Raw genomic sequence first — 26,579 nt, 5'->3', positions numbered from 1 at the left:
CTTTGAATTACTTCATCACCCAGAAAAGCAGCACTTACAGTCTCTCGAGTTTAGAGAAAGAATCCCACAAACTCAATCCTATTGTTAGCCAAAACAGCAGCACCCCCCGAGGAACCCACACGGTCTTTCAAATTTAGAGACCAACCTCAGAAGCCGTCATATTGAGTCTTTTGTAAACCAGATCAGCAGAATCTAACAAGGTTGACTGTAAACTGCCTCTCAGATTTAGAGAGCCGACCATATTTGAGCTCTGTCGCTAACCAAAACAGCAGCGATCTCAAAGGCAAATAAAGTACAGCGGTGCCTTGGTTCTCGAACACAATCCGTGACAGAAGGCTGGTCGAAAACCAAAATGTTCGAAAACCAAAGCACGTTTTACCATTACAATGAATGGAAAATGAAATAATGCGTTCCAAGCCTAAAAAAAATAGTTTTTTTAAGCGATTTTTTTCACTTTTCCTGATAATAAACATAGTAGGAATACATGTATAGTTTAGATACTTTATTGAATTAAATCACTTGAGAAATATATTTAGTTTTTGCTTAAAATGTATGCTTGAGCCTAGGAGAGTATGCCAGGCTGGGAGTACATTGCTGAATCTGTAGTGACTCGGCCCCAGCCTTGTAAACCTTTTTTTTTTTTTTTAAATTAATAAAAGTGCAGAATAACTTTAAACAAGGAGTCACTACTGGGACACGTTCGCTCGCAGAGGAGTGTGTGGGTCAACTGGTTGCGTCGCACGTGTTACGTCATTTCTGTTTTTTTTCGCGGGTGCGTTCGAAAGCACGATAGCTAATCGTTGAGGGTCAGCTGGTCAGGGTGTTCGAATACCGATTTTCGTCCGAAAACCAAAGCAAAAAAAAAAAAAAAAAATCTCTGAATTTTCGTTGAGGTACCACTGTATTATGATTACGTGTTGCTTCCGAGGGACCACTGTATTACAAATTTGGACAGTAAACCCGTTGTCAGCCACATTTGATATCCAGCGATCCAGCCATCCATCCATCCATCCATTTTCTTTGCTGCTTACACTCATGAGGGTTGCGGGGAGTGCTGGAAAAATTTCCTGTTTTTGTTTTAATTTATTAACTGCCCGCCCTGCCATTTGACTTCAAAAGCCGTCAATGGCAGCGAACGTTAAATGGTCAATCCCAAATAATCCATCCATCCATTTTATTAGCCGCTTATCCTCACGAGGGTCATGGGGGGGTGCTGGATCTTATCCCAGCTGTCAACGGGCAGGAGGCGGGGTACACCCTCAATACGGCCAAACGCAGGGCACATTGAGAAACAAACAGCCGCACTCACAATCACACCTAGGGGCAATTTTAGAGTGTGCAGTTAATGTTGCATGTTTTTGGGATGTGGGAGGAAACCGGAGTGCTCGGAGAAAACCCACGCAGGCACGGGGAGAACATGCAAACTCCACACAGGGATCGAACCCGGGTCCTCAGAACTGTGAGGCCAACGCTTTACCAGCTGATCCACCGTGCCGCCACATTTGATATCCTTTGTTAAAAAGTGCAGGAGCACCCACTGAGACACAAGGAGCTTAATCCACAGTCGTAGTTTAATTTCTTTGCTAACCAAAATAGCAGCACTTACCGAGGCTTTTTGAGCGCTTTCTATGACAATATTCCATGTACCGTGTCGTATGTATGTCATAACCAGGACATGCGGCTCCAAGCCCACGCACGTGTGCTTAAGTCGCCTACAGTGCAACGTAAAGCGATAGCGAGCGCGTCTGGAAGCGTTTATAAAGTTCAGCGGGGAGAGGAAAGAAGGCATTCCCGCACATGGGATCATTCCGCCCAAATAGGACGTGTCATTTTTTCCTCTCTCTTTCTCTCACGCTTGCTCGCTGTGACTCAGGTGCCGTGTTTTTCTATACGTTTCAGCACCGACTCACGCACACAATGGAGAACTTTCTGGAAAGACCGCAAACCGCGCAACAGACGCTCGTTGTTCTCAGCCTTGCTTTATGATGAGGCAACAACAGTGGCGTCTTGACTTAAGAGTTTAATTCAGTCTGGGACCACACTCATACGTCAGAACACTCATATCTCAATTTATCTTTCCCTGTTCCAGCGCCTCACAAAATAACAACAAACTTTTTTTTGTTTGTAATGGGATTTTTGATCAGACGGAAAGTGTTGGCCTCACAGTTCTGAAGACCCGGGTTCAATCCCGGCCCCGGCTGTTTGGAGTTTGCATGTTCTCCCTGAGCCTGCGTGGGTTTTCTCCGGGCACTCCGGTTTCCTCCCACATCCCAAAAAATATGCAACATTATTTGGACGCTCTAAATTGACCCTAGGTGTGATTGTGAGTTCGCCTGTTGTCTGTCTCGATGTCCCCTGCGATAAGCTAAAGCACTCCCCGCGACACTTGTGAGGATAAGCGGCAAAGAAAATGGATGGATGGAGTGATTTTTTTAAATTAAAAAAAACACTACTATTGTACTTCATATACTATAACATACAGTCAATTGAAAGGAGTGTAAAGAATGAAACATTTTGTGCATTATGATAATTCAAAGGCCATTATGCTGCTCATTCTGGTGTGTGTACCATGGCCACTAGAGGGAGATATAATGAATAAAGCCATTCTACACATTTTTTTTGAAGAGGGTAGTTTTTCACCTACGATCGCATGCTCTTTATAAATGTGTTATTACTACTTGTGTTCATACCTGTTTTTTTAAACTATTTATAGCTACAACTTTTGCTTTCATAGTGCATTACCATTTCAAAATGTACCATTTTCATAGCTTTCATGGCACATTATAGTCGGCCTTAAAATATGTGTGATCCAACTTGTGAATTTTTTGCAATACAGGTCGTCTTTCGCATTATTATTATGATTTTTTTTTTTTTTTGCTTCAACTTCCAAGCAAAAAGTTGTGATAAAATTTGCTGGATTGGCAGTGAACTCGACTTACTTACCGACGGCAAGCAACATTTTGGAGCAATTCTTCAAAAAAAAAGAGGCTCCCGGCCCTTTAATGCCACTTCCCAGTTGGATCGTACTGTCAAAGTAAACATAAAACAAAGAGAATTACATATTGCGCTTTTAAAATGACACAACCCTGCCTTCTGCTAGCTATAACCCAATGACAACCAACACAGAATATCATTCATCGTGATAATTACCCATATTTTGAATTGTCCCCTTGTGGTAATTATTAGGGTCATCTTATCTGAATTAATCAACAGCTATTTCAACACAAATGGTGCAGGAATACATCTAGACAGACAATATAACAATGCACAGAAATAATTTCTTGTTCTGCAAATAATAATAATAACATTGTAGGGAAAAATATATACAATTTCCAAGAAAAATATTTTATTTCAAAATGAAGTGGAGTCATATTAAAATATTTTATTGCCTGAACAGTTCCATGGCAAAATGTTAATATAGCATGATAATGTTTCTGATGCAAAACAAAGCATATTGATGATAAATATAGCATTTTCGGCGTGTTTCATGCCAAAAATATAGCACTTTAATGGCAAAATATAGTTTTCATTTGGCAATTATGTGACTAAAGATAGAAAGTTGATGTCAAAAGAATCTTTTGTAGAAAAAATATAGCAATAAAGCTCATGTTACAATTTTTTATTTTATAATCAAAACTCTTTTATTGCTAAAGATAGCATTTGAATAATCAAAATATAGTTGGTCTCGAAATACATTTTTTTTAAAAATGGCAAAATTAAGCATATTCATGGCAGAAGTAGCAATTTGTCCATGACAGAAGTTTTAAAAAATGCAGTTTGATTTTGGCTTGATTGGCGGCAACGTGCCAGAACAAAGCGCCACAGCTCCGGGCCCAGCCCCAGAGTGGCACAGTAAACCTCGGCGGGGGGGGGGGGGGGGGGGGGGAGCGCTCGTACGGTTTTTCCTCGGGGCGGCTAAGGCCGACGTCCACGCCGCAGAACTGCGGTGGAGGAGGCCCGGATTGCGGGCAGCACGGGAATAGAAGTTTATTACTAGTGCACGGCTCACCAAATTGATACCTTGGTGCAAATAGAACGCAGAAAATCACATACGCCCGTGTGACGCTCACCGATGGAGACGCAAACACACGCACGTGCGCGCTACATGGCTAAGCTATACTTTCAAAGTTCCCGTTTAGGTCTGAGTGGCTGACAAATGTGGACCCGTTGTCTCCAATAATACCGACAATATCGCGATGCTGCGATATCGCAGACGACAACCATGATACGAGCCATCGTCATATTAATTTAACTGAAGAATGAAAAAAAAAACAAGTGTCATAAAGTGTGGCATCAGAGGGCGACAATATAATTGCAAGTGATATTGTAATAATAACTTCAAATGATACAATATTGATACGATCGTAACATTTTGCCCCGTCCCTAAATTTGTGTCAAGCTTTTCCCGCCCGGTAACCACAATATTACTCACAGGGGGGGATGGGAACAAATTCTGATCGCAAATATCCAAAATATCTTGCACTCCTTGTAATTGCCCTTAAAAAATGCAAATAATGGGGGATAGATTTGATAAAAAAAAAAACAGCTAATTAGCGATTTTACAACATTAATTAGAGACCCTAAATTGTCCCTAGGTGTGATTATGAGTGCGGCTGTTTGTCTCAATGTGCCCTGCGATTGGCTGGCAACCAGTTCAGGCTGTACCCTGCCTCCTACCCGTTGACAGCTGAGATAGGCTCCAGCACTCCTGCGACCCTCGTGAGGATAAGCAGCTAAGAAAATGGATGGATGGATTATTTGGGATTGAGCATTTAACGTTCGCTGCCATTGACGGCTTTTGAAGTCAAATAGCAGGGTGGGCAGTTAGTAAATTAAAACAAAAATAGGAAATTTTACCACTATATATCCAAAACACAGCTTTATCTCTAAATGTTATAATTTTTATAGTAATGTACATTTTAGTGTCTAAATTTATTATATTTTTTATAGCATCTTATAGTGTCTCAAAACAGGTTTTATGAGGAGGTTTTCACGGCAGCGTATATAGCGTACATCCATACATTCATTTTCTTAGCTGCTTATCCTCACGAGGGTCGCGGGGAGTGCTGGAGCCTATCCCAGCTGTTAAGTTGCAGGAGGCGGGGTACACACTGAACTGGTCGCCAGCCAAACGCAGGGCACATCACGACAAACAGCCGCACTCAATCACAATCACACCTAGGGACAATTTTAAGTGTCCAATTAATGTTTTTGGGATGTGGGAGGAAACCGGAGAAAACCCACGCAGGCACGGGGAGAACATGCAAACTACACACAGGTGTATCCGGAATTGAACCCGGGTCCTCAGAACTGTGAGGCCAACGCTTTACCAGCTGAGCCACCGTGCCGCCATGCAAATATCAATGTAATGGTTACAAAGCTGTGAGATCCAATATTTTATCAAGTCAGGTTATGTATCATGAGAGAATGATATGTGATATTTAAAAAATCAAGTTATAAATATCTCAATCAGAATCGTAACCTTTCGATGTTTCCATAAAAGAAGATTTTCAAAGCCAAACCTTGGACCGCCCCCTGGTGGAGTTCGCTTACAAATACACAGAGAGGCTGCAATGGGATCTGGGAAGAATCAAGACGGTTATAAAACATTTAAAAAAAAAACATAAAAAACAACTACATTGAATCTCTTACAGTTCTGGTTTTGATTTCATTCAGATCGAATGGAGACAGCAAGCATTTTTTTTTCCCCAAAGGTGCCTGATGGAGGAGCGCCAACGTGAACTTCCTGGATGTCCTTCAAGGCCTCCGTCAGTCGACGGGCCTTCTCCCAGCAGCCAACTGGGTCACCTTATGGCAGTCGCTGGTGGACGGACAGCACAACAACAACAACAACAACAACAAAGCATAAAACACAAACATAATAAAACATCAATACAATTTTAATTGATCTTTTTTTTTTAAATTCAGACAAAAAGAGAAATGAAATAAAGTTAAAAATTGTGCATTAAATTAAGCATTCAAAATAAGGTGCAGTGGAGAAAATAAAACTAAAAAAATACAGTGAATGAAAAACAAAAATTAAATTAAAACACTATTAATATCAAATAAAGCTGGAGTGCTGAAAATAAAAATAAGCAGATAAAACCCCCAAAAACACAATATTAAACAGCATATAAAATTAAGAATAAATTCATTAATAATTTAAATAAGTACAAAGTGGTGATTTTAAAAAAATCATAAAATGAAATTCAAAGTTATGAAGTACATATCCATTAAGGTGGAAAGCTAAACAAAAATAAAATGAAATCATATAAAAGGACGGGAAGTTGGAGCAGCTGGAAAGCGTTGGCCTCACAGTTCTGAGGACTCGGGTTCGATCCCGGTCCCACCTGTGTGGAGTTTGCGTGTTCTCCCCATCGTTGCGTGGGTTTTCTCCGGGCACTCCGGTTTCCTCCCACATCCCCAAAACATGCAACATTAATTGGACACTCTAAATTGCCCCTAGGTGTGATTGTGACGGCAACTGTTTGTCTCTATGTGTCCTGCGATTGGCTGGCAACAAATTCAAGGTGTACCCCGCCTCCTGCCCGTTGACAGCTGAGATAGGCTCCAGTACTCCCGTGACCCTTGTGAGGATAAGCAGCAAAGAAAATGGATGGATGGATGTCAAATGGGGCTGACAACGGGTTTAGTGTCCAAATTTGTAAGAAAATGGATGGATGGATAATATAAAAGGTGCAGTGTAGGAAATTTAAAAAAATGAAATAAAACCAAGAAAAAAAAGCATTAAAACATAGAGGAAAGGTAAAAAAACCATTTGAAAGTTTTTTTTTTCTATATAAAGAAATGTGCAACAAGAAGTCGAAAGTGTTCTGAAGAGCCCGAATGTCCTATTTCCCGCTGACTCGTGTGAAAGACGATCAGAAAATTGACTCCAGCTGACTCTTTTTTTCTTTTTCACTGACAACTTTTCCAGCCACCGGCAGCGCGAATGGAATGAAGCCGCACGGTCCGCTCACGTCAAGCCTCCCTCGGTGCTCGCTCGCATTCCTCCTTAATGCCTTCCAATCAACTTCGAGCCGCTTCCAGCGATTTTGTTTTCAGGGCAGAAAATGAAGCATCTTGAAATTGAACGACGGCGTTTTCATCCCAAAATATAACATTTACATAGCAAAATATGACATGGCTGTCGCAAAATTTGGCATTTCATATTGAACTATAGTGCTTTCAAACCCAAATATTGCACTGACATTGCGTAATATTTTATTGTTACATTAAATACAGCATTTTAATCTCCTAATATTGCATTATCATCTGAAAATATACATTTTAATGGCACAATACACCATGTTTGTGTCAAAGTGTTATGTTAAAACACCTTTTAAAGGTCAAGGACGGGATTTTGTAATCATAATCTATCGGTGTATGATGTTTCATCCGTGATTCGATTCATACCATGATTCATGATTGCCAATTCGATTCAAGGATGAAACGAATAAGTGGCGATTCAGTAACTCCATCCATTTTCTTTGCTGCTTATCCTCACAAGGGTGACGGGGAGCGTGCTGGAGCCTATCCCAGCTGTCAAGGGGCAGGAGGCGGGCGGGGTACACCCTGAACTGGTTGCCAGAAAATCGCAGGACACAGAGACAAACAGCCGCACTGACAATCACACCTAGGGGCAATTTAGAGTGTCCAATTAATGTTGCATGTTTTTGGGGATGTGGGAGGAAACCGGAGTGCCCGGAGAAAACCCACGCAAGGACGGGGAGAACACGCAAACTCGACACAGGCAGGGCCGGGATCGAACCCGAGTCCTCAGAACTGTGAGGCCAACGCTTTACCAGCTGACCCACAGTGCCGTATTGCATTATCATCTTAAAATATAGCATTTTAATGGCACAATACAGCATGTTTGTGTCAAAATGCTACGTCAAAACATCTTTTAATCGTCAAGGACGGGATTTTATAATCAATCCATAAGGGCATAACGATTACTCGGTGATTCGATTCGTATCATGATTCATAGTTGCCAATTCGATTCTAGGATGAAAGGAATCAGTGGCGATCCAGTAACTTTTGAGCCAAAAATTCTCTTCAGGTTGGACTAACTGTAGGTTTCCCTGCTTATTCTGAAGTTGTTTTCCAACACTGAAATAATACAAATACAACATTTAAATAAAAACATCTTCAGGTTAAAATGAGCAGTAGTTGATCCTGGAACGACTTTTATTCTCATGAAAAAATGTTTAATCTTTGGCCAAATATTAGTGCACTTCTGACTCATCTTCAGTGATGACAATTTTTTTTTTTTTTTGTACCATATACCTTGAATTAAGGCTGGTGTCAGCCCGATACCTGGTACCGGTACTGGCCCACCCGCACTCATGAGTCAATTAAATAAAGGTTGTGACATTCGGTGTCTCGTCAGACACGGGCGCCATGTCCCACACGGGAGAAAGTTATGCTGAAGTGTGCATCCGCTCACGCCGCCGCCGTTCTTCTTCTTCGCCTGTTTTTTTTTTTGCGGCACGACGGAAAACGACATCTGCGCAACACATCAGCGCGGTGAAAACTTTCCATGGGATCAACCTGAGAGGACGTCTTTCCTCTTTCGTTGAACGCCGTCCAAACATTCACGGATAACGGCCAAAAAGGTGGTGGTGGTGGGTGTGGGGGGGCTTATCGGTGCTGCCACGAGATGACCCCTCCCACCCCAAAAAATATTTTCTCATCGTCCTCATCATGTTATCCCCTCACAGTCTGCCAGTGCTGTCTCTTTCCATTTTCCCGTGGCAGAAGCACTTTTTTTTTTTTTTTTAATACCTGGCCGCCACAGATGCAGTCGTGAAAGGAAGCTTTTGTCCTCGGGGCGATCGGCGTTCCAAAAGGCTTGTGGGGAAAAAAAAAAAAAAAAAAAAAAAGTGGGAGAGAGTCAGGGGTGGGGTGCCGTGGGGGGAATAAAGGTGTTGCGTCACGAGGCAAATGTCACAGTCAAAAATGACACGGTGCAGACGTTTAAAGAGGAAAAACAGAAAAGAAGTGTAATATTGTAAATTAAAGCCAAAATATTGAATTATAAATGCATAAAAAATGTTCAAAAAGTACATTTAAAAAAGCTTTGAATGGAAACAGTTTAACTAGAAGAAATAAAAATATCTTTATATAGTTTGAACATTAAATAAATATCAAAATGAATATAAAACAACGTTAAATACAATGATCAAAAAATGAAGGAAAATAAGCATTAAATTGAAAATGAGGAAATCCACACAGGCGGGGCTGGGATTTGAACCTCTGTTCTCAGAAATGTGAGGCAGATCCTGCACTATGCCACCCGTAAAAAAATAAACTAAATTACCGATGAATAAGAAAGGTAAAGCACTTCAAATGAATAAGCAGAAATAAAATGAATAAATGCAATGACAACATAATAAAAAATAAGGCAAATATTTTTTATCCTACAAATAAATTATTAATATTATTGCAGCTTCCTGAAGAACCGTGACTGCCTTCCTGAATGTTTGTATTATACTGCCCCCGGGTGGTCAAGATGCATAAACCACAAGAAGCAGCACAATGTTCATTGAATTAAAGCAAATAATCAGGAAAAAAAAAAAAAATATTTGCATTTTATTTAATTGTTGTGTGTATTATTTAGTACGATATTAAAGACTACTATATTTCTTTTTCAAAAAAACATTGGAAAAATGTTTTTTTTTGGGTTGACCTGGAATGGACAAACGCCATTTTTATTTGTTTTAATGAAGAAAAATATTACCGTATTCCATTCTCATTTCAAAAATAAAAATAGATTTAAAGTCAAATGATCCACTCACAATTAAAAAAAAAAAAGAAGGTAGTTGAGGAGGGCAGCCATGTTTTCTGGTTACCTTTGACAGGGACACTTTTGACGAGTGAGGAATTTTCCCGCAGTCTTGAACGCAACCCCCAGCTCAAGCACAATAAGAATTCTATAAACACAAAGAAAAAAAAAAAAGTTACCTTTTAAAGCGACCACAAAGTGTCCCGCAGAGTTTTCACAACCCCGCGGTGTGTCATCACATAACGAGCGACGAATTTACTCATTGACTAAGATCAATATGGGATCGGGTCCAACGCAAACAGCTGCAGGAGTGCACATGCCTCGGCAAAGCCTCACGTTACAAATGACGCTGAACTGTTTGCTAAAAGTAATACGAGGGTTGACGTGGCAACGCGATATTTAATAGCCGTGTCTGTCACGAGTAGAACCTAAGAACAAAAAAGTCATATTTAAAAAAAAAAAAAACAGGAAGTCAATTTTGGAGCTGTTGTGGCCATTTTATCTACGAGCTTGCCGCCAAATTTGACACGTTTTGATTCAACGAGGCCATTATGATTTTGATGAAGTTTGATGATCATTTTGAGGATTTCCCATGAGAAAGAGTGACTCCAAATACAGTCCCCCAAGTGCAGTTCTAAGACTGAACCATCTCAAGGATCCACCCTTGAAAGTGAACAGGGGGTCGGTCCACCATTGTGATTCGGAAAAGCTCATTTGTGGGGGCAATTTTTTTAGACAAACTCATACTAAGTGATGATCATTGGGTGGATTGAAAGAAGGACTGCGAGGGGAGGGCCCATTCATTGCTTTGTGTAGATCTGAATACTTCTTCTTTTCCTTTCGACTTGTCCCGTCAGGGGTCGCCAGAGCGTGTCATCTTTTTCCATTTAAGCCTTCCTCTCGCTCGTTTGCCCGGCAGCTCCATCCTCAGCACTCTTCTACCACCATATCCACTCTCTCGCCTCTGAACATGGCCAAACCATCTAAGCCTGCTCTCTCGAACCTCGTCTCCAAAACATCCAACTTTGGCTGTCCGTCTACATCTGAATACGCAGTTACAAAAACAATAAAAACGCACATTCCGTCTGTTATTTTGCAATTTATTTAGGACAATGCTTTGCTGATTTCAATTCGATTCAATTCGATCTATTTCTTTTGGTCAGGTCAGGTTTTTATACGAAGTCGTTGAGTTTATTCATCAAATGTCACAAACTTTACTTACTGTAAAGTGAATAGTAGATTGATAAACGTGAGTACTGTACTTAAAATAATGGTGCATCCTCCTTGTTCAGAGCATGAACCCGTTTACTCGAACCCCTGAAGTGAAAATACCAGTACATGTAAACAAAAAACATGGCCACAGTTCAAATTTGAACAAACCCAATGTGATATTCATCAAATTAAAATTGTCCAAAATACACCCAAAAAACCCCAAACATTTTGTTGTTGACTATTTGGCTGCTACAGCACAGTCGAGTCACACGGTCAATATTGAATAATGATTTACTTCGACCCTCTCCTAGTCTGAAGAAACTGCATTTGCCCGAAACAAGTGCAAATGTCGTCTAACGTGAAATGGAGTTGACCGGCGGGAAAAATTGCCGTGTTTTTGTCGCATATAACAACACTTAGTAAGTGTGAGAACGCAAGCAGCTGCCAAATTTGCCTGCCTCTATTTGCCAGGCTCCCCATTGGCTCCCCGAGGGGGAGAAAAGTTGTACAAATACAGGTGTGACAGCTGCTTTTATGCTTTTTTTTTTTTCCCTTTTTTTTTAAAAGACCCATTTCTGCCGGAGAAGCATGAAGGGGTTCATCGCGTGGGCGCTGCTGTGCGGGCTCGCCGCCGCCCAGCACCACCCTCAGCTGCGGCACGGCAGGACGGCCGTCGTCCATCTTTTTGAGTGGCGTTGGGCGGACATTGCGGCCGAGTGCGAGCGCTTCCTGGGGCCCAACGGCTTCGGGGGAGTTCAGGTAACCCGTGCCTGATATTTGCTCGGAGTACGCAAATGTCGACACTGCAACTTTCCCGAATGTGGACTATTTCCATTTCTTTATTAATATTGTACAAGCCGGCGATTAGCGTGAATAGAACCACGCAACGGCAGTACTGTACGGCACTTTGTGCGAGGCCTTGGACTTTTTTTTTTCTTTTTCCAAAATTGTGGATTATTTCCAGTTGTCCTAGTTTATTTCCATTGAGCGAGGTGGCGCATATCTTGGCTAACGAGGGATTGCATGCATCACATACTTGCGCATAATCAAGGCCTTTTTGGATTATTTTTTACGATTTCTATCACGTAAAACGGTGGTGAAGAGGTATACTATAAGTGAAGCTGTAGTTATCGTGACATGTATGCACCCATGCCTTGGACTTTACTTTTTTTTAATCCATCGATCCATCCAGCCATTTTCTTTGCCGCTTATCCTCACAAAGGTCACGAAGAGTGCTTGAGCCTATCCAGGCTGTCAACGAGCAGAAGGCACGGCACACCCTAAACTGGTTGCAAGCCAATCACAGGGCACATCAAGACAGTCACACTCAATTAGATCAGCACAGCTTTTTAGTAGAAGATAAAGATTAGGGTGCGATTCTCGGCTTGTCATGTCTACAGAGATGGAATGAAAGGGCAACACATTGGAAGTTTAGGCACCTCACACCTGTACAGAATACAGTATGTACTATCCATCCATCCATTTTCTTAGCCGCTTATCCTCACAAGGGTTGCGGGGAGTGCTGGAGCCTATCCCGGCTGTCAATGGGCAGCAGGCGGCGTATACCCTGAGCTGTTTACCAGCCAATCACCGGGCACATGGAGACAAACAGCTTCACTCACAATCACACCTAGGGGCAATTTAAAACGTCCAATTCATGTTTTTGGGATGTAGGAGGGGAGAACATGCAAACTCCACACAGGCCAGGCCGGGATTGAACCCGGGACCTCAGAACTGTGAAGCCAATGCTTTACCGGCTGCTCCACCGTCCCGCCCCTTACTTTTTTAGTTGATGTATTATTTTGAGTCCTTATGGCCATGCTAGCCTGAGAACGCCCGATGTCATCAGATCTCGGACGCTAAGCTGGTCTGAACCTGGTTAGGACTTGGATGGGAGACCGCCTAGGAATACCGGGTGCTATAAGCGTCTCCATCCATCCATTTCCTTTGCCGCTTATCCTCACAAGGGTCGCAGGGAGTGCTGGAGCCTATCCTAGCTGTCAACGGGCAGGAGGCGGGATACACCCTGAACTGGTTGCCAGCCAATCGCAGGGCTCACAATCACACCTAGGGGCAATTTAGAGTGTCCAATTAACGTTGCGTGTTTTTGGGATGTGGGAGGAAACGGAAGAAAACCCAAGAAGGCACGGGGAGAGCGTGCAAACTCCACACAGGCAGGGCCGGGATCGAACCTGGGTCCTCAGAACTGTGAGGTCAACGCTTTAGCTATCAGCTTCTCCTCCCGCCTAAATGCAGAGGGGATGCGTCCGGAAGGCCATCCGGCGCAAAACTGCGCCAAACAAAATATGCGTTCATCTAAGATGACACGCTGTGTCGACCCCTAACGGGACAAGGCGAAAGGAGAAGAAGATTATTTTGAGTCATGATGTTGATTTTTACTGTGCCAGGCGGCGGTTATCATCGCTAAATGGCCAGAGGAGGGATTATTTTAATCATCACATTTGTTTACCCTGTGGTTTATTTGTAGTTGTACTATTTTGACAGGAAGTTACGTGCATGTCCCTGCATGGTGGCTTTTTTTTTTTTTAAATTTATTTTCATCTTTCTTCTATTACCCAAGATAGCAGTTGTCGTGACTAAATGGAGACAACCGGATGCGTGAATGATACGATTATAAGACGAGAGTTGGCCCCCCCAAAATTTTCAGTTTTTATTTTACTGATGTTCTACTATCTGGTCAGATAGACAGCTCTCACAAATATGACAATTAAATGAGCAATTTCAGGTTAAAATTACAAAACTCCTCCTTAACCCCTTTCAAATTGCATGTCACTTACTTTCTAAAGTGTGTTTTAACAGAATACCATACGGCGCGTCATAATTTTCATTTTCTTTCCATGTGTTTGCTCAGATCTCGCCTCCCAACGAGCACATTGTTCTCGACAATCCCTGGAGGCCCTGGTGGCAGAGGTACCAGCCCGTGGGCTACAACCTGTGTTCCAGGTCCGGTGACGAGCGGGAGCTGCGGGACATGGTGGCGCGGTGCAACAACGTCGGGGTCAACATCTACGTGGACGCCGTCATCAATCACATGTGCGGCTCGGCCGGCGGCGAGGGGAACCACTCGTCCTGCGGGACTTGGTTCAGCGCCAGCACCAAGAACTTCCCCGATGTCCCCTACAGCAGCTGGGACTTCAACGACCACAAATGCAGAACAAGCAGCGGTGAGATCGAGAACTACGGGGACGCTAATCAGGTACGCTGTGCTACGGTTTTTGTTAGTGCGGGGGGCTAGCATCCTTCTCTTTGTTATCATTGCTAATGACAGTCTGTGCCCCAAATACATAAGATGAAAACTTCCTCACCGGATTCTAAAGTATCTAAAAGTACAAAATGCAAGCTAAAGTAGTGTCGAAATGAATGTGGATGGGCGCATCCAAATCAAAATGTAAATCCTTTCTTTCTGTCTTTTCTCTGTGCAGGTGCGCGACTGTCGCCTGGTGGGCCTCCTGGACCTCGCTTTGGAGAAGAACTACGTCCGCGACAAGGTGGCCGAGTTCATGAATGCGCTCATCGACATGGGCGTGGCCGGGTTCCGGGTGGATGCCTGCAAGCACATGTGGCCCGGCGACCTGGCCGCCGTCTACGGCCGCCTGCGCAACCTCAGCACCCAGTGGTTCGCCGAAGGCTCCAGACCCTTCATTTTCCAGGAGGTACTCGCTGAACGCCGACGTCTGCAGCATGAGACTCCGCCTTCACGGCTTTATTTGAGCTCTGAGGCTGGATTTTCACCGTATGGTTCAAGTGACACCATTTACAGAACCTGCGGACGTAGTACTATAATGAGAGTACAAATGCAACGTAAAAAAGACGGGGCAAATATACTCTGTCAAAATAAACGATTGCTGACCAATTCGATTCTGAATTGACCGATTTGATTCAATGGGCCTACGATTCGTTCCAGTTCGATTCAATGATCCATCCATTTTCTTAGCCGCTTATTCTCACAAGGGTCGCGGGATTGCTGGAGCTTATCCCAGCTGTCAACGGGCAGGAGGCGGTGTACACCCTGAACTGGTTCCCAGCCAATCGCAGGCCACACGGAGACAAATAGCCGCATCAACAATCAAATCTAGGGCCAATTTAGAGTGTCCAATTAATGTTGCATGTTTTTGGGATGTGGGAGGAAACCGGAGTGCTCAGAGAAAACCCACGCAGGCACGGGGAGAACATGCAAACTCCACACAGGGTGGGCCGGGATTGAATCCAGGACCTCAGAACTGTGAGGCCAACGCTTTCCAGCTGTTCCACCGTGCCGCCCGATTCGATGAGGTTTCTTTCGGCTTGTCCCGTTAGGGGTCGCCACAGCGAAACGCTCATATTTGTTTGGCACAGGTTTTTCGTCAGAGGCCCTTCCTGACGGAACCCCTCTTTGGGGCTTCCCGCCCGATTAAATTATATTTTTCAAATAAAATCTGAATTGTGTCCACACTTTGGTGTTTCAACTTCTCGAGACATTGTGAATCCTGCTGAGTCCGTGGATTCTCCTTGCATTTTGGCTCAAACTCTATTCGGCGGAACTGCGAAGGTCTCTAGAGAGTTTCGAGAAAAGGTCAACGAAGGAGAATCATATAAGTCGCTTGTAACGTAAATGTAAATAAATAGACATGCTGTGCAAATCCAATTATCGATCAAAAAAAGTAATGAGCAAACATGCTGCCGCCTACCTTGTACAACAACCACTTTTATGGGGTGAAAAAAAAAAATGAAGTAAAGGCTGCTAGAACGGACGCAGTGGTCCAAAAACTGTACAGATGACCAACGTATTTGTCCCCTGGTCCTCAGGTTATTGACCTCGGAGGCGAGCCCATCTCAGCTTGGCAGTACTCCCACCTGGGACGAGTGACCGAGTTCAAATACGGTGCCAAACTGGGAACTGTCTTTCGGAAATGGCATGGCGAGAAGTTGTGCTACACCAGGTACGCCGCAGCAGCGAGGCAGCTTGGGAATTCAAGATGGTAGAAGCAGAGGGGTCCTCGGTTTACGGCGGTACCGAAATACAATGTCTTGAAATTATGATTGCCATAAAAATATGGCACAAGACTCCTTGGTCAGTTAGTCCTGGACTAACCTTTTGGTTCAGGGTAATCCTAACATCTGTAGTTTGAGGATACTGACTGATGCATCTATTTAGTACGCCTAGTTAACTGCCATAATTACAGATTTTTTTTATCGGATTTATATATAATATTCGTAGTCTGCTTTAACACCAAAGCTGACCAAAATGATGACTAATAACCACCTTGTTTATCTTTCCACAGAAATTGGGGAGAGGGGTGGGGATTCATGCCAAACGGCAATGCCGTCGTATTTGTCGACAACCACGACAACCAGCGAGGGCACGGTGCCGGCGGCGCATCCATCGTCACTTTCTGGGACCCCAGACTGTACAAGATGGCCGTGGGGTACATGCTAGCCCACCCGTACGGCGTAGCCAGGGTTATGTCGAGCTTCCGCTGGAACCGCCACATTGTCAATGGAAAGGTTCTCTCTAGGAAAATCTGCCGATCGTTTTGTCACTTCACCGTTAATCCACGCGCTGATATTTTCTCGTTGTTGCCTGGTCGTCGTCTCAGGATCAGAACGACTGGATGGGACCTCCGAGTGATAGCAACGGAAGCACTAAGTCTGTTCCCATCAACCCTGATCAGACCTGCGGGGACGGGTGGGTCTGTGAGCACAGATGGCGTCAGATCAAGTGAGGAACTCTGGGATTTTCGGCTTCTGTTGTGTTAGTTCTCACGGATGAAATTGTTTTTACTCTGTTTTTGTTTATTAAAAAACAAAAAACACGTGGCGTCTAATTGGTTTTCTCTGTCAAAACTCTTCAGGAACATGGTCATTTTCCGCAACGTGGTCGATGGACAGCCTCATACCAACTGGTGGGACAACCAGGCGAATCAGGTTGCCTTTGGCCGTGGTAATCGGGGCTTCATCGTCTTTAACAATGACAACTGGTGAGCATGAAAGCAGCGCAAACGACTGACTCACTTCACTTCGTCGTACGTCCCATGGCTGTCACGAGAGGAGTACGCTTGTCTCTGGCTAGCGAACGGTCTTAGCTATCCACACACTCTTCTGGCCTGTTTCTTTGTCATCTAGCTTCTTTTTTAATGAGGTTTTACACATTCATTTACATATTCAAAGACGGTGGATGAGTTGGTTGATGTCTTATTTTGAGTCCAGGTCTTGGAGGCGTACATTAAATGTTTTGGTCTAATCTCCTTACTGTTCCATAGTGTGTTAAAATGTGACAGAACCGCCTCCCTTTCTGTATCCTGTGTTTTATTTTTTTTTTCTGCATTCATTGTCCTATGTTTCAGAAGAATTCAAACAATTTCTAAAGCTTGAAACAGAAACTTCAGTCTTTCATCCTTAGGGACTTGGACGTGAACCTAAACACCGGCATGCCGGGCGGCACCTACTGCGACGTCATCTCCGGCCAAAAAGAAGGAGACGGGTGCACGGGAAAGCAGATTCACGTTGAGGACGACGGCCGGGCCCAATTCCGGATCGGCGCCCGAGACGAGGACCCTTTCGTGGCGATTCACGCCGAATCCAGACTGTAAACGCCGGCTACGTTCAACAAAAATAACACGAGCTAGGAACAAAAGTGCCATTAAAGGGGCTTTGTGGTGGAAGGCTCGCCTCTGCTGTCTTCTCTTCTCTCTCTTCTGGTGCCTTAAAGACATTATCTTCATGTTAGCAGAAGGTCTTTAGTGTAATTACTGCACAGGTGGGTGTTCAAGGCGGGGCCGGTGCCTTTCCGAGTTCCTGTTCTGAAGTCAGTCTTCTTTGGGTACCTCAGTTTCTACCCACGGTCTAAAAACATGTTTCTGTGGATGGACGTGTGGCTGGGTGATTTGCAGCTTGCTGTTCTACCATCACACATACAGTACAAGGCTGAGTGAACTGTAATAAGTCTGATCCCCCCCCCCCCAAAAAAAAAAAAAATGTCTCCACTCTTATATTTTATCCCTGGATACGGACAGCAGGTCCAAGAACACAACAGTGCAGCCGTTAATCCCCACCAGAAGGCAACCTTGTTACTACGCGGTACTGGAGAACAGAAGGTGTGTCTCATTGGATAGCTTCATAGATTCCATCGGGGAAATACGCTTAGCGGTGGTGGGGTCTCAAACCCAAACGCAACGGAGAGGGAGAAGTGCTATAATAAGTATCTTTTCTACTGTCAGATATCTCCTTGATCAGGTGGCTGTCCTGGCTGAACCCTCGATGGTCAGCGGATGTCCTCTCTGCACTTGTGTCGTCCGCTGAGGACTTCCTGTCATCACGGTGTCACCGCGGCGAGCTCAGCGCTGACATCAGGGCAGTAAATGTGCAGGACAGAGACCCCCGCTGCCAGCAACTTCAACCCCCCCCCTTCCCCGCTCACTTGCTCTTTGTCATTTCCCGATAACACCCCCCCCCACACACACCACACACACACACACACACACACACCTTCTTTGAGATGTGCACCGAGTGCCGGCGTCCACAGTTCAGACGACGGAAAAAAAGGTTATACATTCCCGGATCATTCATCTCATTTCAGTTGTCATGGCAACGTGCCCCGTCGAGCAGAACGAAAGGAGATATTTCATTTCATTTGCCTCGGCCGGAGATATAGATGTTGAAAGTGGCCTTAAGGGAAACGGATCACACAGGTGTTGGATGAAGGGATACACAAGGGACGCCGCGATCGCACCGCTTAAGAATAGATGTCCTGCACCTGAACGGCGGTGGGTTGAACGCGAAAGGGCACATCATCAGTTACGGGAAGCAAAATCAGTTGCGATTCTTCATTCTTCTACATCTCGTACCGAGCGACACCCCTCAAGCCCAGCACGGACGACCGGCACCAGCCATCACAATCAAAAATCGGTCACTGACGAGACCGGAAAGAGAGTCCAGTCCCACCTCCTCTCCCACAATACAGAAAAGTCCGACATGAGGAATCTGGCGTAGTACACAAAGTGACCAGCGAGAGACAACAACGTGCCACAAGGCATTCAGACTGTTAGACCATAGAACGTTTTACGGCCATTCGCTATTATTTGGTCATCATATATCCATTTTCAGGTCGTTTTTTTTTTTTCATTATTATTATTACATTGGTTTCATATTGGGGTTTTTTTTTTATAGTTGTTGACTATTTTGTGAGATCAGTTTCTTATACAGTACCCTAAAAAAGGCAGTCACCCTTCCAAGATCCTATATTTATTTGATTTTTTTGCAGTTTCACCACTTTAATGTTTGAGATCAAACAAATGTAAATATCAGAGAAGGATAACTCACGTAAACATAAATTGAATTTTTTAATATGCTGATTTTTTTTTCTTCATGGAAAAACTCATCAAAGAATCCCTGAACCTAATAAAAGTTTGGGCCATCCTCAGCGGAAACCACTGAAATCAAGAATTTTTTAAAATCATTTATTAGAATCTCTATGGAGATATTTTGGCCTTGCAGAATAATTTTAATTCAACAACAGTGGAGGGTTTTCAGTCAGTAGCTTCCTTTTAAGGGCACACCACAGGATCTCAAACGGATTCAAGTCTAGAGTTTGACTCGGCCACTCAGGAACCTTCATTTTGTTGATTTTAGGTAATTTAGAAGTTTATTTGCAAGTGTGTTTTGGACTGCTTCAGCATGAGGTCATAAACTGATGGCTGGACATTCCCCTTTAAGATTTTCTGGTAAAGAGCAGAAATTCACGGTTCCATCGATCGGAGTAAGTCACCCAGGTCCTTAATGGTCAAAGCAGCCCAAGACCGTCACACTCTCACCACGTTTCACTGTTGGCATGTGCTTTTAAAGGTTTCACCATGAAAACTTCGATGGGTGCCCGTAGGTTTAATTTTGATTTCTCTCAAATTCTTCATTTCAAGAAGAGTCGGTTTCCATGATTTAAAAAGCACATAGGGAGAACAAGAAGACAACCTGAAAATGCCAGACCATCTTCAGCTTCTAAATTATTGACCCCCTTCGCCACCCACGGTCTCCCACCGCCACCAGGCGCAAGCTCCACGTCGCAGTCCGGCTGCTGTAGATTCCGATTAGCCGCCCGGATGTCAAACGTTGCCGGCCGAGCTCTTTGGCGCTGTCATCCATCGCTGATGTTCGGTGACACAGCCGTCAAGAGTCTCCCCTTTTCCTGTTTCATATTTCATGCGCTGCACCGCACCTGCCCGTCACCCCTTTCTTATATATTTATAAGACTGGACTAAATCCACGACGGCGGGAGGAAAACATGCCAACTTCAACACGGGGAGACCGGACCGGAGATTTTAACCCACGGCCTCTGAATTTTAGTGACGATGGTGAAATTATGATAATTGTACAACATAATTTGGATTCAAGTCTTTGCTCCTGCAATGCAATAAAAATAAAAATTCTAATTCTACACGGAGTAAAACAGAGACATCAAACTCCTTTATAAGCATGTCCCAAAATTGTTCATCTCAGTTGTACCGGGGAAAACTCAGTCTGCCGATCCAGACTTGACTTTTATGTCTAGAAAAGTCACGCGCTCATAAAAAAAAAAAAAAAAGCGTACAGTGGTGCTGCACTAAAAAAGTTGCTCTGCTAGTCACAGGGGGGCACTGTTGGAACAGGGTGTCAGATATCTTTGTCAATTCATTTCATCACCACTTGAAACTAGCAAAGGATCATTTGAGTAAAAAAAAAAAAATAAAAAAAAATATGAATGTGGAAATTCAGATATTGCTGAACAATATCACTTCATCCAAAGCATAATAAAATTTTAATTTAAAACAGCAGAATACAGATTACAAAACCAGGAACAAAGCTGCAGCAGATATTATAAAAGTATCCACAACTCTGTTCAAATAATAGATCATTACTAGTTTTTGTTCTTGGAAATAAATCATTTAAAAACGTTTTCCCGCACTGAGAATTTGTCTTGCATATTTTTGAGAGGCGGAGGTGAAATATAACCTGAAATCGACTTAAATGTGACTATGCAGTGACTGGAGGCACTGTTGGCAATAAATACACAATATATTTAACAAAATTTGAAAAAAAAAAGTGACAACATTTCACTCTTCACAGAATATATATATATATATATATATATATATATATATATATTCACACAGAATATATTTAGTAAAATTGGAAAAAAAATAAAGTGACAATATTTCACTCTTCACAGAATATATATATATATATGCTCCACCACTCCTCGCGACCCTCGAGAGGATAAAGTGGCTAAGAAAATGGATGGATGGATGGATATATACATATATATGTATATAAATATTAGATGGAAATCTTACAAGCACAATAGATTAACATTTTAGGCTGTTGCATTCAACATATTCCATTCAAACTGAGCACTTTTTTTGGATAGAGCTCTCGTCTTGTACCTGGTCCTTTTTAAAATTATATATTTTTGGGCGAAATTCACAGATTCACATTTCAACTAAAGTAAATATAGAAGCTAGCATATGTTCAATACCAGCGACACCTTTTGCTGTCCTTGTGGCGGGCTCCTTCTTCTTCTTCTTCTTCTTCTCGGCCCCCCCACTGACAAACAACACCGCGGCGCACGGAGCGACATGAAACTTGTCCTCATGCATTTATTCCTTAATGATATCCCCGCGTGGCTAAACCCTCTTTAATAGTCCGCACCCCGCTGAGAAAACACCGCGGCGCCCCCGATGCGTGTGTCAGCGCATCTTAAACGTAGATGTTAGCGGCGCGCGCACCGGAGCATCTTTCAAAGTCGCGACGGGCGAAAGGAGACGCTCAATTTGCATCGTGATGAAGTGCTGTCAGCAAAGATGGCGTTATCGACAGTCCGGTGGGTGTGACGGAAAGGCAAATAAATAAATAAATAAATAAATAAATAAAATCACGGTTTGGGACAATTACAAGAGTGCAATGTTGTCCAAAAAAAAAAAAAAAAAAAATGTTCTTGATACCACGGGACACATAAGTTGATATCTGGATTTGGGCCGTGGTCCTCGAGTTTGACACCTGTGGTCGAGAGGAAAGCTTTCAATGGACCTTTCCGACGGCGATCTTAAGCTCCGCCCACTTAGCCATGTCCCACAAGCTTCCAAATTAGCGAGTGAACAGAACATGTTTGAAGTCGATTATCGTGTAGTCCAGAATATATTGCTTTGTTTTGTTTTGGGTTTTTTTTTGCAGAATGTGTCAGACTAGTCCAAGAGAGGTTAAGAGGTCTCAACTATTTCACGCAAGGATATGTACACGGAATTAAGATTTTGCACGGGGCAGGACAAGACGAAATGTTGGCGATCGATGCAGAAAAATTTGACGCCTCACAAACTTCATAATGAAATCTAACAGGATAAAATAGTGGAATCGTACTGCGCATGTAAAGCCGGGTGAGTACTTTTTAGTTGGAAAAATCACGAGTAAATATCGTTGTAGCCTTTATAAGTGAGTGGGTGTATTAATTTGACTTGTCTCATAATGGAACCCAGTGCTCTGTCTTAAAAGTCTGATGCGATACAAATAGGCAAATAGACGTTAGTTGTACGTGCGCTCTTCCTCAAACCTTAATCCATCGTAAACACTTCGTCAGCTGTGATTTAGGGTTTGGAAAATGAAAGGCAACTTTCATCAGAATTGCACGTTTCCAAGCCCATCTGAGGACCATTTTCTTCGTAGCATTAACTTTTCCAAGCGCACACTACTGACAACCAGCATTGCTTGTGGGACAATACGGCGAGAGGGGCGTGTCAAGCCAGGGGTTAAGACAATGGGGCTATCTGATTGGCTATTATTGTACGAGTGATTGACAGGTCGGAAAGGTCCATCCAGTTACGCTTTCTTAGTATGTGATGTCAAGTGACTAAGAAAGCGTAACTGCCATTGGCTGGGGGCTCTGTTCTGACCTGAAGTAACCCCACCTGGTGGCAAAGACGCTGAATTTTAGACAGCGAATTGTAGCCTGTCGAATTGTTAACCTTGAAAAAGTGACACTGATATACAACTATTGAAAATGTCATCACTTTACATTTCAAATTCAAATTCATAAAAGTTGCACAGAAAAAAATGTTCTTGACACCACGGGCCACATAAATTGACACCTGGATTTGGGCCGCAGCCCTCGAGTTTGACACCCGCGGTCTAGAAGAACGCTTTCAATTAGTCCGCCGAAATCCAGACGTGATTGCCGTTCACATGCGGGGGCTGTAAAAAAATAAAAAAAACGAGCAATCTCGTCTGTTTGAGCCGCATTTATATTTCATGGGCCTCGTTGCGGTATGAGATGACCCCACTCGGCTGCCCCCTCCCATCGTGCCGCTGTTTTTATTGATCCCCCTCCCCCTCCTTATTGCTGCTGCTGTTTGCTCCCTCTTATTGCCGCCCACATCTCAGGTATGTTTAGACTGGGCGCGTGCACACACAAAGCGTGAAGCTTGGTCTGAAAATGTGAGTGAAAGGAAGCAGATGGCGGCATGAATAGTGCAGCAGGTCCCGTCCCTGAACTCCACCGCCACAACTCCTCAGCCCGCTCGCACACTTTTTTTTTTTTTTTTTGCCTTCACGTGCAGCACATTACCCCAACAAACGCCGCTTTTAAGTGGCAACGTCATTACCGGATGGAAACATCAAGGTCAACGCACTTTTGCAAGTCGGAGCGTGTGAAAACGCCACCCTTGATCCACCCCCCCAGGGAAATTTTGATGACAACAATGCGCCTCGTCACAGTTGTGGCGGAAAATAGCGGCGTGAAGCTTTGGTCCCGCCTTCTTGCAATTTTCCCACCTAATTCCCAGTATGTGTGCCGGCGGGGGGGGGGATGGGGGGAGTCCACACGAGCGCCTTAATTATACAGAGCAGCCCAAGGCAACGCACGAGCATTAAAGTTGCATGGCTAGCTCAGGACAGACCAACCCACGTCAAAATCGGTTTGGCGACCCGGCCCGACGCCGCTTTCCGCCTCCTTTGTGTCGCCACCTTAAAAATGCCGACAAAAAGAGTTCCCAAGAATGCAAGTCTCGCGCCTTAAAGATGACGAGCCAAAATTTTCTTCAACAAAACGGAGACAAGTGTTTTGGGCAATAAAGAAAAGAGAATTGCCGTGAGTAAACACCTGGACTCTCCATCTTTGAAAAAAAACAAAGAAAAAGTCCGAAACCTTGGTGTTCTGATTGATTCCGACCTGACTTTCAACAATCATATCAAATCAATCACAAAAACTGCCTTCTACCATCTGAAGAACATATCAAGACTGCAGTCTTATATGTGTCAAGCAGACCAGGAAAAGCTCATCCATGCTTCTTATCTCAAGTAGACTTGACTACTGTAATGGTCTTCTGACTGGACTCCTAAAAAGAGTATTAAACAGCTGCAGCTCATTCAGAATGCTGCAGCTCGCGTTCTGACCAAAACAAACGGGTCAGAGCATATAACGCCAATCCTAAAGTCCTTGCACTGGCTCCAAGTCAGCTTTGGAATAGATTTTAAAGTTCTGCTACTGGTCTATAAATCACTCAATGATTTAGGTCAGGGGTGTCAAACTCATTTTTCTCACGGGCCACATTGTTGATCCGGTTTCCCTCAGAGGGCCATTACGACTGTGAAACAAAAATATTTAGTCATCTCATCATATTTACATCATCAATTTATGAACTAGTTTTGGAATCAGAAATCAAGGGTAATGTTGTTTTCAAATATTCACGTTTGGAAACACAAAAATGCTTGTAATATCTCAACTTTATCATTCATGATATGACAATTCGGAATTTTGGTACAGATTTTTACAAGAATCATGGAACTTAACACTCTAGATTTTGCTTTGCGGGCCACATAAAATCATGTGGTGGACCAGATCTGGCCCCAGGGCCTTGAGTTTGACACCCGTGATTTAGGTTCCTGAATCCGTGAAAGAAATGCTTACGGAATACAAACTCAGTTGAGCTCTGAGAGCGACTGATTCAGATCAAATAGTGGAGCGCAGACTCCAAAGCAAACATGGTGAAGCAGCATTTAGCGATTATGCGACACACAAATGTAATAATAATAATAATAATAATGGTGAGGTCTACTTTTTGATCATATTACTTGCACTGTATACGGTTTTACTTGTCTTTTTTTGTCATTTTTATTGTTTTCATCCCATTTTAAAATGTTTTATTTTTGTTTTCAAACGCCTTCAATCATGTAAAGCACATTTAGAGTTTACTCGTGTATGAAATGCGCTATAAAAATAAATTTGCTTTGCTTTAGATACATCTTGTAAATTTGTTAAACCAAAAAGATGATAACATCCTTGTCAAACTGGAATGATTAAATAAATGAAAAAAATAAGTATATAAAATGAGGCTTTAAAAATCGCTCTCAAATGCTGTTTACATACGCCAATGTATGCAACTGTAATGAAATAGCAAAATAGAAGCTACTTCACCTATCATATTTCTTATGCCTACTCATAATCTTATGTTATGACCCACATAAACATCGGTGGGTAGAGTATATCCGACTGAGTCATCGCGGGGCTTTTCCGGATGATGAGGACAAGCCGCACTAAAGTGGTGACGCCAACGCGAAACACAGGTCCAAATCCTGGCTGTCAGATTGGAATCGTCATACATTTATTATTATTATTTTTACACCTCATTCAACTTCTCTCTGTGACGTGCAGGCACTCGTGGCAAACGACGAGGCATAAACATAAACACACTGCACCGTGTGATGCGTTTTGAGGTAATAAAAACAGAGCGTTCAGACGCTGTCATAAAAGGGAAGAATATTTTCAAAACATATGCAGTCACATTGTTGTCACTAAAGGCTCCGTCGCACCATGACGTTCTGGTCAATGTTCTCTGAACATTTCAATCGTTCTATTTTTCAGCGTTCTCAAACGCGGATGACACATCTGGCGTGTGATTAAAGTGCGTCTAACGCACGAGAAGCGTGTAACAGCGACCAAATAAGATACCCCTAAAAACCATTAGCGTGTGCTAACGTGTCACTGGCGCGCGACGAGCGATTTGTCAATGTTAGACGAGCGTGTTGAGCGTGTGACTAAACGGGTGAATAACGACAGAATAGCGTTTTGCTGGCGTGTAAATTTTACAGTGGAACGGGAACGAAAACGTTGGAAATTTCATACTCACTTCAGTTGTTCTCGTGAGTTTGAACAGTCGGCATTATGCCGCCTAGACGAAAAAAAGGTGGTGTGCGGACTTCGGCAACTAGCGCTGCAAGTAAGAATGCAAAGCATCGGTTTATATACCCGTCCGTACGCATGGACGTTCGGGAAACGCTCGAATGACGCTCAATGGACGTTCGTTTGACTTTAGTTACACGCCGTGTGCGCTACGGGATTGTTCAGCGGTCGTTGACAGGTCGCCAGTGAGTCGTTCACTGCAAAGCAAACGATTAAGTCACAACCAAGTAATGCTGCAGTAACGACTGACTAACGATCGCCAAACGCGTGTAACGCTCGGCGAACGTGAGTAAAACGTTCCACGAACTTTCTGCAGCGTTTAAAATTAAACGTTGATGAACGCTGGTCTCGGTGAGAACTTTTGTGCATGTTCAAAACTTTTTG

The 26,579-nt window shown here is 43.3% G+C and overlaps 2 protein-coding genes across 10 annotated transcripts in view; one reads left to right on the top strand and one right to left on the bottom strand.

The window, feature by feature from the left end:
* LOC133510397 (collagen alpha-1(XI) chain-like) overlaps window positions 1-26,579 on the bottom strand; it is a 261,978-nt gene that overhangs the window by 87,633 nt on the left and 147,766 nt on the right. For 6 of the 9 annotated variants that reach the window (XM_061838239.1, XM_061838244.1, XM_061838246.1 and 3 more), the window contains exons 1-5: window positions 13,953-14,090; window positions 9,855-9,935; window positions 5,653-5,821; window positions 5,523-5,580; window positions 2,944-3,026 (exon numbers count right to left, since the gene is read on the bottom strand). The gene's annotated coding sequence lies outside the window, so the exon portion shown is untranslated. Of the gene's footprint in view, window positions 1-2,943; window positions 3,027-5,522; window positions 5,581-5,652; window positions 5,822-9,854; window positions 9,936-13,952; window positions 14,091-26,579 lie in introns of those variants that run through there. The other 3 variants (XM_061838240.1, XM_061838238.1, XM_061838245.1) reach the window with 2 other exon arrangements.
* On the top strand, window positions 11,533-17,688 carry LOC133510398 (alpha-amylase-like). Its single transcript, XM_061838251.1, has 8 exons — window positions 11,533-11,758; window positions 13,872-14,216; window positions 14,443-14,673; window positions 15,806-15,939; window positions 16,282-16,504; window positions 16,597-16,718; window positions 16,852-16,977; window positions 17,400-17,688. The coding sequence occupies exons 1-8, from the start codon at window positions 11,588-11,590 to the stop codon at window positions 17,587-17,589; spliced, it is 1,542 nt and encodes a 513-aa protein (XP_061694235.1). The 5' UTR covers window positions 11,533-11,587; the 3' UTR covers window positions 17,590-17,688.

The sequence above is a fragment of the Syngnathoides biaculeatus genome, chromosome 13 (genome assembly GCF_019802595.1).
Source record: "Syngnathoides biaculeatus isolate LvHL_M chromosome 13, ASM1980259v1, whole genome shotgun sequence".
In the NCBI taxonomy this organism is placed as follows: Eukaryota; Metazoa; Chordata; class Actinopteri; order Syngnathiformes; family Syngnathidae; genus Syngnathoides; species Syngnathoides biaculeatus.
Note: the sequence above shows the minus strand (reverse complement) of the source record. Positions and strands in the feature narration are given on the sequence as shown.